At 37.3% G+C, this 12,053-nt stretch overlaps 1 protein-coding gene across 1 annotated transcript; it reads right to left on the minus strand.

Moving 5' to 3' along the window:
* Positions 1–1,145: 1,145 nt before the first annotated feature.
* On the minus strand, positions 1,146–8,380 carry tmem154 (transmembrane protein 154). The gene is made up of 8 exons (XM_035659765.1): positions 8,377–8,380; positions 7,803–7,913; positions 7,634–7,687; positions 7,387–7,545; positions 6,643–6,697; positions 5,497–5,573; positions 4,249–4,291; positions 1,146–1,580 (listed from the first exon to the last, which is right to left on the minus strand). Exons 1-7 carry the CDS (start codon positions 8,378–8,380, stop codon positions 4,260–4,262), a joined length of 492 nt encoding a protein of 163 aa, XP_035515658.1. The 3' UTR covers positions 1,146–1,580; positions 4,249–4,259.
* Between the last annotated feature and the right edge of the window lie 3,673 nt (positions 8,381–12,053).

Below are 12,053 nucleotides of genomic sequence, written 5' to 3' on the forward strand. Positions count from 1 at the left end.
CCCTTAAAACCTGCTGTTCTGCTTTTAATGTTCCGTCATTTTTAAACTGGTTATGAATTTAAAGCAACATTATGTAACTTTTCTACCTTAAAATAACACCATTTGATGGTACACTGACTTCTAATAGGGTGAGAGGTTCCTCTGTAGTTCTCACTTTGTGGCCCATACGCCTGTTCAGCTTTGTGGAATAAAAGGCTGCAGACAGACATCCATCTAAGTATTCTAATAGTAGCTGGCTTGCTGTGTCTTCTGCTGTTGCACTTTCTTTATGTTTGGCTGTGTTAGCAAAGCTGTTGATTAGATATTATTTTATCATAAGTAGCCTAATGTAATCATAACAAATGCATGTGTACAGCTGTCCATATTCACAACAGTAGTAATGCAACTGGGGAGAATTGTAGGCTATGTTTTATATACATGAGACAACGGCCGACGTTACCGTCCACTCACTGGCAGCGTGGCTAAAAAATAGATTTTATTTATTGATTTTTTATTTAAAGCTTCATCAGAAAAAAATGACCTTATATGAAATATTTACAAAAGGCATTCTTTGAAAATAACATCTTTTGGTATACTGTATTCTCATATTTACAGTGCAAGATACTGCAAAATACTGACGGATACAAAGCTGCGCTCACATTTAATCTGTGTGATGATGCTTAGATTCAACACTTCAAGCCAAAACGAGAAACAAAACATCTGAACAGCATCTGTAGACAAGTATTTAGTCAGAGAGTCATTATCTATGGTGAGATGAAAATCTTATCAGTAGCAGCTTTTAGAAAGCTGTTTCAGCAACAGGCAATAATTCATCAAACTCAGAAATACACTCAGAAATAGACTCCATCTGATTTCACACTTATTTCAGTTTCTGAATAAAAAACACTTTCTCCTCTGCACAGAAGGAGTGGCCCTCTTTGTCATGCATGCCTACAATCTTCAACAGGATATTTCCCTATTAAGACCTGTAGCTGCAGGGAGTCACATAGTGTAACAAAGAGGCTTTGAGCTGAAGAGAAGCCTTCAGTAGAAACTATGAGCAGTCATATCTGTGAGGGGTGGAGAAGAGTTTTGGCCTAATGTGCTTTAACGTGTTCACATACTCTTTAATGGAGTGAATCTGCCAAAAATGAAATGTCTGTGGGTTTTTTTTAGGTTTAAACTTAATACTTTTCACTCTGGCTGATTATTGAGACAAAAAATACTGCACATTTACCTCACATAACTGATTACTGCTTGACAGTAAAACAAACAATACAATCAAAATAGGCAAAGCGTGACAGAAACAATATGTGAAAGCACAACACTGATTACTCTCCTAACAAAAGAGCCACAATTTAACAAGTTTTGACCCAATCTTTGCACATTGATGTCCACTGAAGACTTTACTTGCGGATCGTTTTGCTGTAAGAATGAAAAAAATGTTTATAAGTGTCCTTTAAGTGTCTCAGTGTTATTTCCTGGCAGTCGAATTCGTTCCTGTGGTCACAAATGTTGCCGGAAGTTCAGAACATCCAAGTTGGCAACAGTGCATTAAAGACTGTGTGTCTTTGCATACTGGGAGAGAGTCCTTTGTTAACCTGCAGTAAAGAAATCAGAGACAGAGAGAGAGAGAGAGAGAGAGAGAGAGAGAGAGAGGTCATTCCTTACTAATCTCTGAACTGTGGTGACATGAGTCCACAGTGCAACTTCACAACTCTCACTGAATCAGTGGTTCTGTACAAATTTAACATAATTAAATAGAAATAAACATATAAATACCTTCATAAATATAAACAGTGCTCGAATGAAAACATGCAAACTTCAATGCTTAACTCATAATAAATATGCATATTACAAGTGCAATGTAGTGGCAACAACACAGAAATAACATGACAATGTATTAACAGGCATCTGAGAGGCTGAAACAACCTCTTCACTCTTCAACAGCAAACGATAAGGAAACTGAAATTACAACAAGGAAACATATTCCCAAACTCTCTCGTTTAAACTTCACACCAGAGGAGGAGTCTTTAAGGTAAAAGAAAACAGGTTCTGGTTGGTCCAAAACCTGTGTAAAGTGAGGCAGAGTTCAGAGAGATAGAAGATAAGAACGTCCTGGAGATGAAGTCACCGTTAGAGGGGAACTTTCTCCCAAAAGGCATGTCCAGTCGATTCCTCTCACTCTTACTGACTGTACAGTTGATCCATAGCAGTACTACTGGCGTCATCAGCCTCCACACAAATAAAAAGGGTGTTGGTCACACAGCATCAAGGAAGAATCGCCATGGACATCACAAACCCGTGACCTGAACAAGCTCCAGCAGCAGAACGAAACACAACACAACTTTACGCTTCAGGCACAAATCATGGATAGGGTGTTGGCCGGCTCATCTGTGACATATACTTGGCTGTGATCTGATGTACCTTTAACACTGGACATCATTATTTGTCATGTTAAATAGTATTAAGTCTTGAAAACGTTTATTTATTAAAAAGATATTTGAATGATTTTAAAAATTGTAGTGTTTCCTCTCTACTTTCTAAAGATGGACAGAGATATTGATCCTGCTTTCCTGTGGATATTGAGCTACATTTTGTTTTGCTGGTAGACTAAACACTTAAAGCTGCACTAATCAATATTATTTATATGAGCAATGGGTTGAATTATTATGTGTTAAGTATAAAAGTTCACTCAACAAACACACAAAGAATTATCGCCTGACTCTGCAGTTCCCCACAGCTACTTTTGTCAACCTTGTTTTTTAGCTGCAGCTGACAGCAGCCAGAATAAATCCACTGCACATTACTCGCCCAGCACTAAATGCTAGAGAACATAGTGGCACATTTAGCAGAAAGTTAGTAGAGACCAGCTTAAAGGAGAGTTAATATTGGATTTATCATGTAATCAGAAACACAACTCCAAATGAAAGCACAGCATAAGGTTATACCATGTCAGTACAGCTCATTGTGCTGCTCCTAAGTGGCCAAAAAAATCAATTAATGCAGTTTGAACACAACATTTTTTCAATAAACCCAGTTTAAAGTGGGTTTTTTGCTGTCTTTCGACTTATTTCCATCCCTGCTGTACAGTGCCATTTTGTTATTTTCCTTAAATCTGGCGTGAACACATTTTTCCTAAGAGCTTTAACAAACCATTTGTTTTTTTTGAGAGTATGTCTACCAACTTCTTCCAATGCAAAGTAACTGCTGGGTTGCAAAACTCACTTTTGAAGCAGTTTCAACAACACTGTGTGTGCGCTTTAATTCTTTAATTAGATCCACTATTGTGTTTAAGTTACTGTGGAATTTCACAGGTCTGTTAAACAGGGCACAGCTGCTGCAGTCGATGGCATCACATTGTGCAACCACAGCGGCAGTAACATTACATTTACTTCTGTTTTGAGTTCTCTTGTGTAACCCAATGTGTACAGAGCGCTCTCTGTTGAATGAAAGTACCCTCTAACCCATGCACAGTGTTGGAAACGCAATCCTGAGAAAAAGCAGTGTGTAAATGGCGTTGGTCAACAGTTCATAGTGGACCTTGACCTCGCCTATCCAGTCCTTCCAGTAAGGAGACTATCCCAGGGTTAAGTTGCACCACACTTCCATGCATGCCTGTTGTAATCACTAACAGATGTTAGGAGTGTTTGTGCTTTCAAACAGTACCATGTGTAATGACGAAAGGGTCACAGTTCATCAGTCACAGCTATACTGAAACCAGCTGGTGCATCAAAACAAACAGAGGCTGGCAGAAAAAAGGACACTGTTAGTCTCTGTTGTGTTAGCTTTATTGCTTTATTGTGTATATTACGAATATTTTGAGGCAAATAGATAATGACATTATTATTTTGAGTGTATTCCCAATGAGATAGATCATTAGATTGTATTCACACTTTTAGGAACGTTGCTTAATGATTAATTGCTCACACTGTGACACATTGCTACTGACTGTGACACGGTGGCTGTTATCATTTAGTCATCGGTGCCAAACAAACTGGTTCAGGTTCACAGAGGAGCAGGAGAGAATATATTAACAAAGAGTGAAGCTAAGGTATACTTGTGCACTTTATTTTATGCATTTATATTTGTTTTTGATATCAGAAAACAAAATTTTAGAGTTGAGGAATTAAAGGAATCGCACATTTTATTACTAAAAGGTTTTAAAAGAGATGTGTGATCATGAGGGATGTGTGACAAGAAACTGAATAAAATCTATATGTGCTCATAAACTGGAGTTAAATTTAATAAGTGTAAAGTATTGCTCACCATAAATAGATTTATTCATGTTTGGTGTCCTCTGTTGTCTCACCTAGACCAAAGAATACAATATAAAAACTTATGAGATTACTTATATTCGCTTACTTATATATTACAAACAAATTTTCATAAGGAGTAAAGTACTAAGAAATATACAGTATGAGATAAACTGACTAGACGGTTTCAGGCTCATTCTTAACAATTAGAGTAACAGTGACCTCTGCTGGATAAACTCCCCCATATACTTCTTACTGTTGGAAATGTTCCCGTTTTCCAATTTTTGATGCTTCATTTCTGGTTTTCATCTCAGAACAGACAATTAGTCACAAAGGATGTCATTTAGCAGTCTCGTATGAACAAATAGAACAATGGGGAACATCTTTACAACAATAATTATAACAGAGTCCAACCAGCCGTCACTGTTTCGCTTCCAAATACACATAAAAGAATAATAATTTTAAAAAAAGATAAATGAGGAAAAAAAAGCAAATAACAGAATTAACTGTGACAGTCTGATGCAGACATTGATCAACAATGAACGAGCTATGAGAGATATTCTTTGGTCAGTGTGGCCCATTTCAGTAACATTCACAGCAGACAACCACATTCAAAGTGTGTAATCCAACTCGACGTGGGTAATGAATGCCCGCTAGGGTTTGTAACATTTCTCAGTAGCAACATTCACTGTGATATTTTTATGTTACATATCTTATATCTTCTAGTATGTTGCAGTCCAGCGTATAAGCAGGTATACGGACTACACCCACATATGATCTGCAAGCTAAATTAATTTCTTTGTGAAAGCATGACATAGTAATCTGACTAAATAAGAAATACTCAAAAAAATTATGTAGTTGTTTTGTGCTTAATGTTAATTTCACAATGATCCTAACTTCCTGAAGTCAAGCAGTTAGCTAAGTGACATTGTGCAAACACTACTGGCTCATTTTTTGGGCGAGGTAAATATGCAAGAGTAGACTTAACGTTACATGTCACATAGGCATTTGTCCTTTGCTGGACAGGCCACTTACAGGCATAAATTAAAGCTGCAGGAGATAACTTTAACTGAAACTTTCATTATATATTAGACTAATGGTATCAGAAGATGACCCGTCCTATGTACTACTGTCAGGATATCGGGAAAGTTTCAGCAAATATGATTTAATAAGTTATTTTTCTAAAAATCTACCTAACGTTACTGCAGCTTTAAGGCACTTTAGGCCCCATTACATGTATCTTTATTTAAAAACTACCTACCATCCTTTTTCATCCACTGGTCCAACTCTTCCATTTCTAGCTCCAGTACAGAGGGCACGTCTTCTTCAAACATGGGCCTGGAGGGTACAAAGTGTTTAGAAAATCAAATAAGACAAACACACACAAAAATATAACAGGTTCTATAGCAACAGAATGTTCAACTCAGTTCTCTGACCAAACAAGCCTACTCAACAAACCTTTTTACTCTTCTGCTACTCCCCAAATGTCCTTGTTTGAGTGTTATTCGTTGGTATCTCTTTGTAGTTATCTGATTGTTGATTTGTTTTCTTTTTTGTGTTCGTGTTCACTATATTAGGCAACTTCCTATGATGATCTAATGCTGTCATGTCACTTGTTATAGTCTGAGGTGGCAAAAATACACATGTTTTTACTGAAGTAGAAGAACAGATGCTTAAAAAGACTCTTCAATTTCTTAACTCAAGTAAAAGTGAGAAAGTACAGGCTCTGAAATGTACTCAAAGTATAAAAGCATACTTTGCATGAATCAGTGTTGATGTTGGGAAGCATGCGAAAATAGATAATTCCCCTCAAATTCATTCAAACTAAAGTAACAAGCCGGTTTTGTAAGGAGTAGAAAGTACTGATATTTCTGTACAACTGTATGGAGTAAAAGTAAAAGGTTGTCAGAAAGTAAAGTACAGAAACTTGAAAAAAATACTTAGGTACAGTAACTAAGTCTTTGTAGGCTACTTTATACTTCCCACTGTTTCGTATTGGTATACAAGACAATTGACAGTTTTGTTTAAATTAATTGTCTAACTCTTTATGGTATGTTGTTGTTACGGATTTGTAATCTCAGTGAATTTGTTGCGTTTTATACAACAATGTGTTCACAGTTTCACAGCTGCTTCCAGTGAAGACTTCAAAGGCGACTATACTGTCTTCAGCTCGAGTTTTTAATAGTGAAGCAAATACTGCTGGAGCATGATGGCAAACCACAAGATATGACTCTTGTATGAATATGAAACTCTAGCATCCTTTGCACTGTTTTTTAAACAGGAAATTACACTTTGAGCATAAACACCGACTCTGCATTTGACATTAAAATAGGTCTAATTTTACACGCTTCGTGTCCTTTAACTTAGCATCTGTTTAACAAAGAAACAACTCATTCTCGATACTTACATTGGCACCTTCTCTGTACTGGACCCATCCAGATATGGATCCTCCTGTCTCAGCTCTATGAGAAGAGAACATGGCTTAGTCATTTTTATTATGACAAAATTGCAGATTGCAGTAGTTTATCTTTAACTTAAAAGATCCAAACAAGGATTAAATAAAGTCTAAAAAAAGAGAGGTATTTTTTCATTATGATGATTTTAATATTACCGCACAAATTCAATTAATAGCCAAGGCTTTTATTTGGAACAGGCTAATTTCTTTTACATAAAACTCTTGCTCAGCAAAGATGGATAATGCTATCAAATTGTTTAATTAAACCAGTATTGTAATGGAATATAACATAGAAATTAAGCTTCTTAATAACTATCAAAGCTATCGTTTACAAATCATCATTAATATGATCACTTGACACTTTGATGCTGATGGTTTCTGTAAAATTAACTGAGGGACTGATGTTTATGTCGATATTGACAAAAGGTGATCCAGACGATAACCTGGTGGGCTTTAAAAGGTTGAATACATCCAGAGAATTTCTATAGAATCCAGACCAGGCCTCTAATTGAAACCTGCATTTATCTGCCTAGCCACACCAGGCCAGTAAATGGGATCTAACTGGGACCCTGCTTTTACTTTTTTACTGTACTTGTCACCACTACAATTTTATTTTTGTTTAAGTTGGGAAGTTTTTTTCTGTTTCTGTATTCGTAACTGACCCTTTAAAGTGTTTGCCTCCTGTGACGGACATACCTTGATTTCTTCCTTTTTTGTTCCACCTGCGGTTGATGAAAATGGCGCACACTATCATGCCGATGATTAGCACCACCAGCACCACAGGGATCAGGATGATGATTAAGCTCAAACCCTCGTCTTCTTGTGTGTTGGTCATATTGGGGTCATTTTCTGTTTCTGGAGCGGTTAGGAGACAGTTATGGTGGTTTAATGATTAAGTAATACATGACTTCTGTGATGTTAGGTCGTGGTTGGTCAAACGTACCACCAGTGTCCTGGGTGTCTCCTGAGCCATTATCTTCTTCTGTGGTCTTTTCATCTGGAAACAAAATAATTATACAATTTACTTTTGATAAGATATAAAATGCTGAAGAATAAACTCTTCAAAAGAGGTTTTTCAGCACCGTGAAGAATAAACTGTGTAGTGGACTGACCTGTAACGTCCTCGTCTGTAGTGATTTTAGGAACAACCTCTAGGTCTGGTTCTGGTTCACAGTCTGGTTCTGGTTCTGGTTCTGGTTCTGGGTCTGGTTCTGGTTCTGGTTCTGAACAGAGAGTAAAGTTCATCACAATGCCCCAATGTCCACAGTGAGTGACCCATTCAATGTACATGGCCAAAAGTATGTGGACATACAAACATTGCACCCGTATGTGACTGTTGATCATCTCACTACAAAACCACGGACATATAATGAGCTGTTTTGACAGCTTATGCGAAGTGTTTCAAGGTGCAGGCATAAAATAAATAAACCTATATGACACTTTTTAAACCAGACTGTGGAGCAAATGGTGTCCCTCACAGAGACAGAGTTACCAAAATCAAAGGTTAACCAAGTTTGTCTCATAAAAGGAATAAATGACAGTACCAGTAAAAGTACCAGTACATTGATTTAAAATACTGCATTATAAAATATTACTTAAGTTGCTTTTTTGTAATGATTTTAAGCACTTTTCAACAACAAATTATTTGAAAAGGAAGGGTGAATAACTCACATATATCAGTCTAACCCATCACAGTACCAGACAAAGACTTACTTTAATTAGATGACAGTAGAAATAAGGTTAGATGCCACCAGGGAATAGGTGGGGAAATAATTCATTAATCCTTTATATTGAAAACATATTCAATTATGCAAATGTAGTGATGTCTTTTATCAGTAGAAAACAATTGATAATGGTAAAAAGTTTTTAATGTTCCAAATAAAATGCTTCATATGATGAATATGAAAAAAAATATTTTAAAAAAAGCCTCTGGCCACCACTCCAGATGGGCTAAATCAAAACACTTTTAAGATCCTCTTTATTGCTCGGTAAATCCAAACAAGCACTTTAAAGTTGTTTCCTGTCTCATAGCAACCCTGGTAGAAACTGATATATTATTACATTTGACATTAGATTGTTAATACGGATGCATCAATAGAGAGAAGTGTTGTAGCCAGCTCATGGTGGAGCTACTTTTTAAATTACCTCTTTTATTTACAGTCTGGAAGTTTAGTGCTGTGGTTCCCAACCAATGGGTCAGGCCCCTTTAAAGGACTTAGGAGATAAATTTGAGGGGTTGTGAGATGATTAGTGGGAGAAGAAAGAAGAAAAAACCACTTTGCTACACAGATTTGTGTTTTTCTTGAAAAACTAAATTAAACTAAATTGTTTATGTGACACCTAAATGTCAGACACACCTACTACTAAACCACTAATTTAATCTTCAACAGTTCCCTGTATTTTATAAGCTCACATGTTTTTTTATGTAAATTGTTACTCTGAAAAGTATCTAGTAACTGTAAAATAAATGTAGTGGAGTAAAAAGTTTAATATTTCCTCTGAAATTTAATAAAGTCAAAGTATAAAGGAGCTGAAAACTCTACAGTTACTTTCCACCACTGCCAATGTAGTGGGCATTTTACATGTTTGGACTCAAGATACTTTAAATTAAACTACTTTTGGGGAAAAAAACAAAAAAAGAAATAAACAGATAAAGATCTGAAAAACAGCCCCAGTACACGAGCATCTGTCCACATACTTTTGGCCACATGTGGAATAATAATCTCTGTAATTTATTTTATTTCTCACGTCTCACCTGTCTCCTCTGCGCCTTCCTCTGGGACTGCACCGTCTTCTTGGACTTCTTCTTCCCCAACTTCTGGCACTGGACTCGCATCTTCATCTTGGCATAACACTGCAAATTCAAACACCTCTCATTACTTTACATTGTTGCACTTAATATCACTGAAGTGTAAAGTCAAAGGAAACACGTGCAGCATTCACATTAAAAGTGAAACAACACAAGTGAACAGTTATTTCTGCAGGGATTAACTGTCAGACCATACAGGAACTTCAGACTTCCGTGAACATGATTTCAAGTTTCTGTTACAAAATAAAATACAAACTGTTGCTAAATTCACCTTCTGGATGGCGAGGAGGAGGTTGAGATACTCGACGCGTTGAGCAATTTGTTCCCGGCAGGCTTTGTCACGTTGAACAAGATTTGACTTTGTGAGCAGAGTTTTTCTGTTGCTCAAGATTTCCAGTAATAGACTATAATATATAAGTTCTAAAGAGGATTTATACATCTCAGTGAGCAGTATATTTTGAAATTCAGGAAGTGTTAGGTTTCTAAACAAAAAAAAAGCATATTGTAGTAAGATAAAGCCAAACTGGAACACACTATTTTAGTACTTTGGGTCCTTAAGCTATCCTATTTAATCTATCAGCTCTATATGCTGTTCAGTATATTCAAGTTAAACAGTATCAGTAATGAACACCCTTTTTTTTTTTACTTCCAGCCTAGAAGTTGAACACTCGCAGTCACAGAGTCAGAAAGGTTTAACTAAAGCACACAAGAGAAAGCAGGGAGGAGGCAGGAAAGTGGGTCTTAATTCAGAGAGTTAAAAAAGGAAAGAAAGTCCTACCTGTCTGAGTCAGAGCGCTCAGCAGCAGCAACAACAGAAGCAGAAGAGGGGTCTTCACCCGGGGGCCTCTCATGCTACCAGACCAAGAGGCAGACATAGTGCCATTGTGTGCCCGCTTCCTTCTCTACTGTCACAGCATCACACTTCCTGATCTGACTTAACATGTTAAATGGAAGGGAAGAAAAAAAGAAAAAAACTCACAAACACACCCTCAGACTCACTCAGATAACTCACTCGGATGTGATGCAATCAACTGTGTGCTTGTCACCACAAGTCTGACGGGCTCCTCAGCTGCAGCACAATCGCATTCCTGCCGGTTAGGTATGCAGACCTACAGAGCGAGTGAGGGGGAAGCTGAACAAACTTTAAGGGAAAAGGGGGAAAAAAGAAAGAGAGAGTTCCAGCTGATCAGAAATCTCTTCAGAAAAAATGATGAGCTTAAAATAACTCTGAATGTGCAGCACCTTTTTGTTTGTTGATCTGTTTCCTGATACGAGCTCCAGCGGGGATCATAAGTCACTCTTTGTAGTAAAATAGTGAATGTGAGGGTCATGCTGTTATGATTATCTATGGGCGAAGGCTGTTGCCTTTAAAGGACCCTACAATCTTTTCTTTCCATCTAACAAGCCGAAATATGGTGGTAGCAGGTTTCAACACGATGGTTGGGGTTTGTTGAATATTATCAGTACATCACAAATGGGCTTTATGCCACTTCCATCTCATAGCGGTAATCAGTTCTCAGAGAGCTTGGGCAACATTTGGTGACTCTTAGATGAGACAAGTCAGGCTAACAGTGAAATAAACCCAGGACACTAAAATAATTTATTGGTAAAATAGATAGAACTTCATACAGTGTGGAGATAAATATAAAACAAGATTACAGGCTCACAGTGACGATGATAACAATGTTTAGCAGGTGTAACTTTTATTATCATGTTCACTGTCTCAGTTAAAGGGCCAGTGTGTAACATTTAGGAGACTATAATATTAGGAAGTATGTTTTCCTCAGTGTATAATCACTTGAATCTATGAATTGTAGTGTTTTTGTTACCGTACAATGAGCTGTTTATATCTACAAACGCATCTACAGGCCTGCCTTGCATGGAGTCCATCGTGTTTCTACAGTAGCCCAGAATGGACAAACCAAACACTGGTTGTAGAAAGGACCCTTGAGAAGTTCCTCCTACACTCTTCACAGCCCGTTTTCATTCCTAGGTCGTCAAATACGGACGACATAGATGTTCATGTAGTCGCAATCTGAAACTAGAGGCCACTAAATCCTCCACACTGGTCCTTTAAGCGTGCGAACATTTGCTAATTAGCACTAAATACAGAGTCGGCCTACAGCTGAGGCTGATGGGAATGTCATTACTTTGTGCAAGTGTTGGATAATTTAAAGATAGATGAAACATTAAAAGATCACCAAAGTTATCATAGTTCACATTAATGTCTGAACCAAGTGCAGTTCCTCCAACAGCCACTTGAGGCTACAGAAGAGAGTCAATCTCCATAAGGATCCATATTAACTTTACATTAGAAATAAACATTTTACAGCCTGGTACAACAGGAAGTTTAAGTCTCTAAAGCTAAACTCAGCTATAACTGTGCAGGGGGTTAATACTTATATAAATCACCTGTTTACATTATATTAAGGCTTAAAGTTATGTATAATTAAGGGATTGGTCGCTTTAAGTGACAGGTGGGTGCCATCACATCAGCGCTCCAGGTATTTTTGCATCAGCTTGGGAGCCATCAGATTCAGGACTACCAAGATGG

Source organism: Morone saxatilis, unplaced genomic scaffold (assembly GCF_004916995.1).
Source record: "Morone saxatilis isolate NCDOM2014 unplaced genomic scaffold, NCSU_SB_2.0 Contig17, whole genome shotgun sequence".
Classification (NCBI taxonomy): domain Eukaryota; kingdom Metazoa; phylum Chordata; class Actinopteri; family Moronidae; genus Morone; species Morone saxatilis.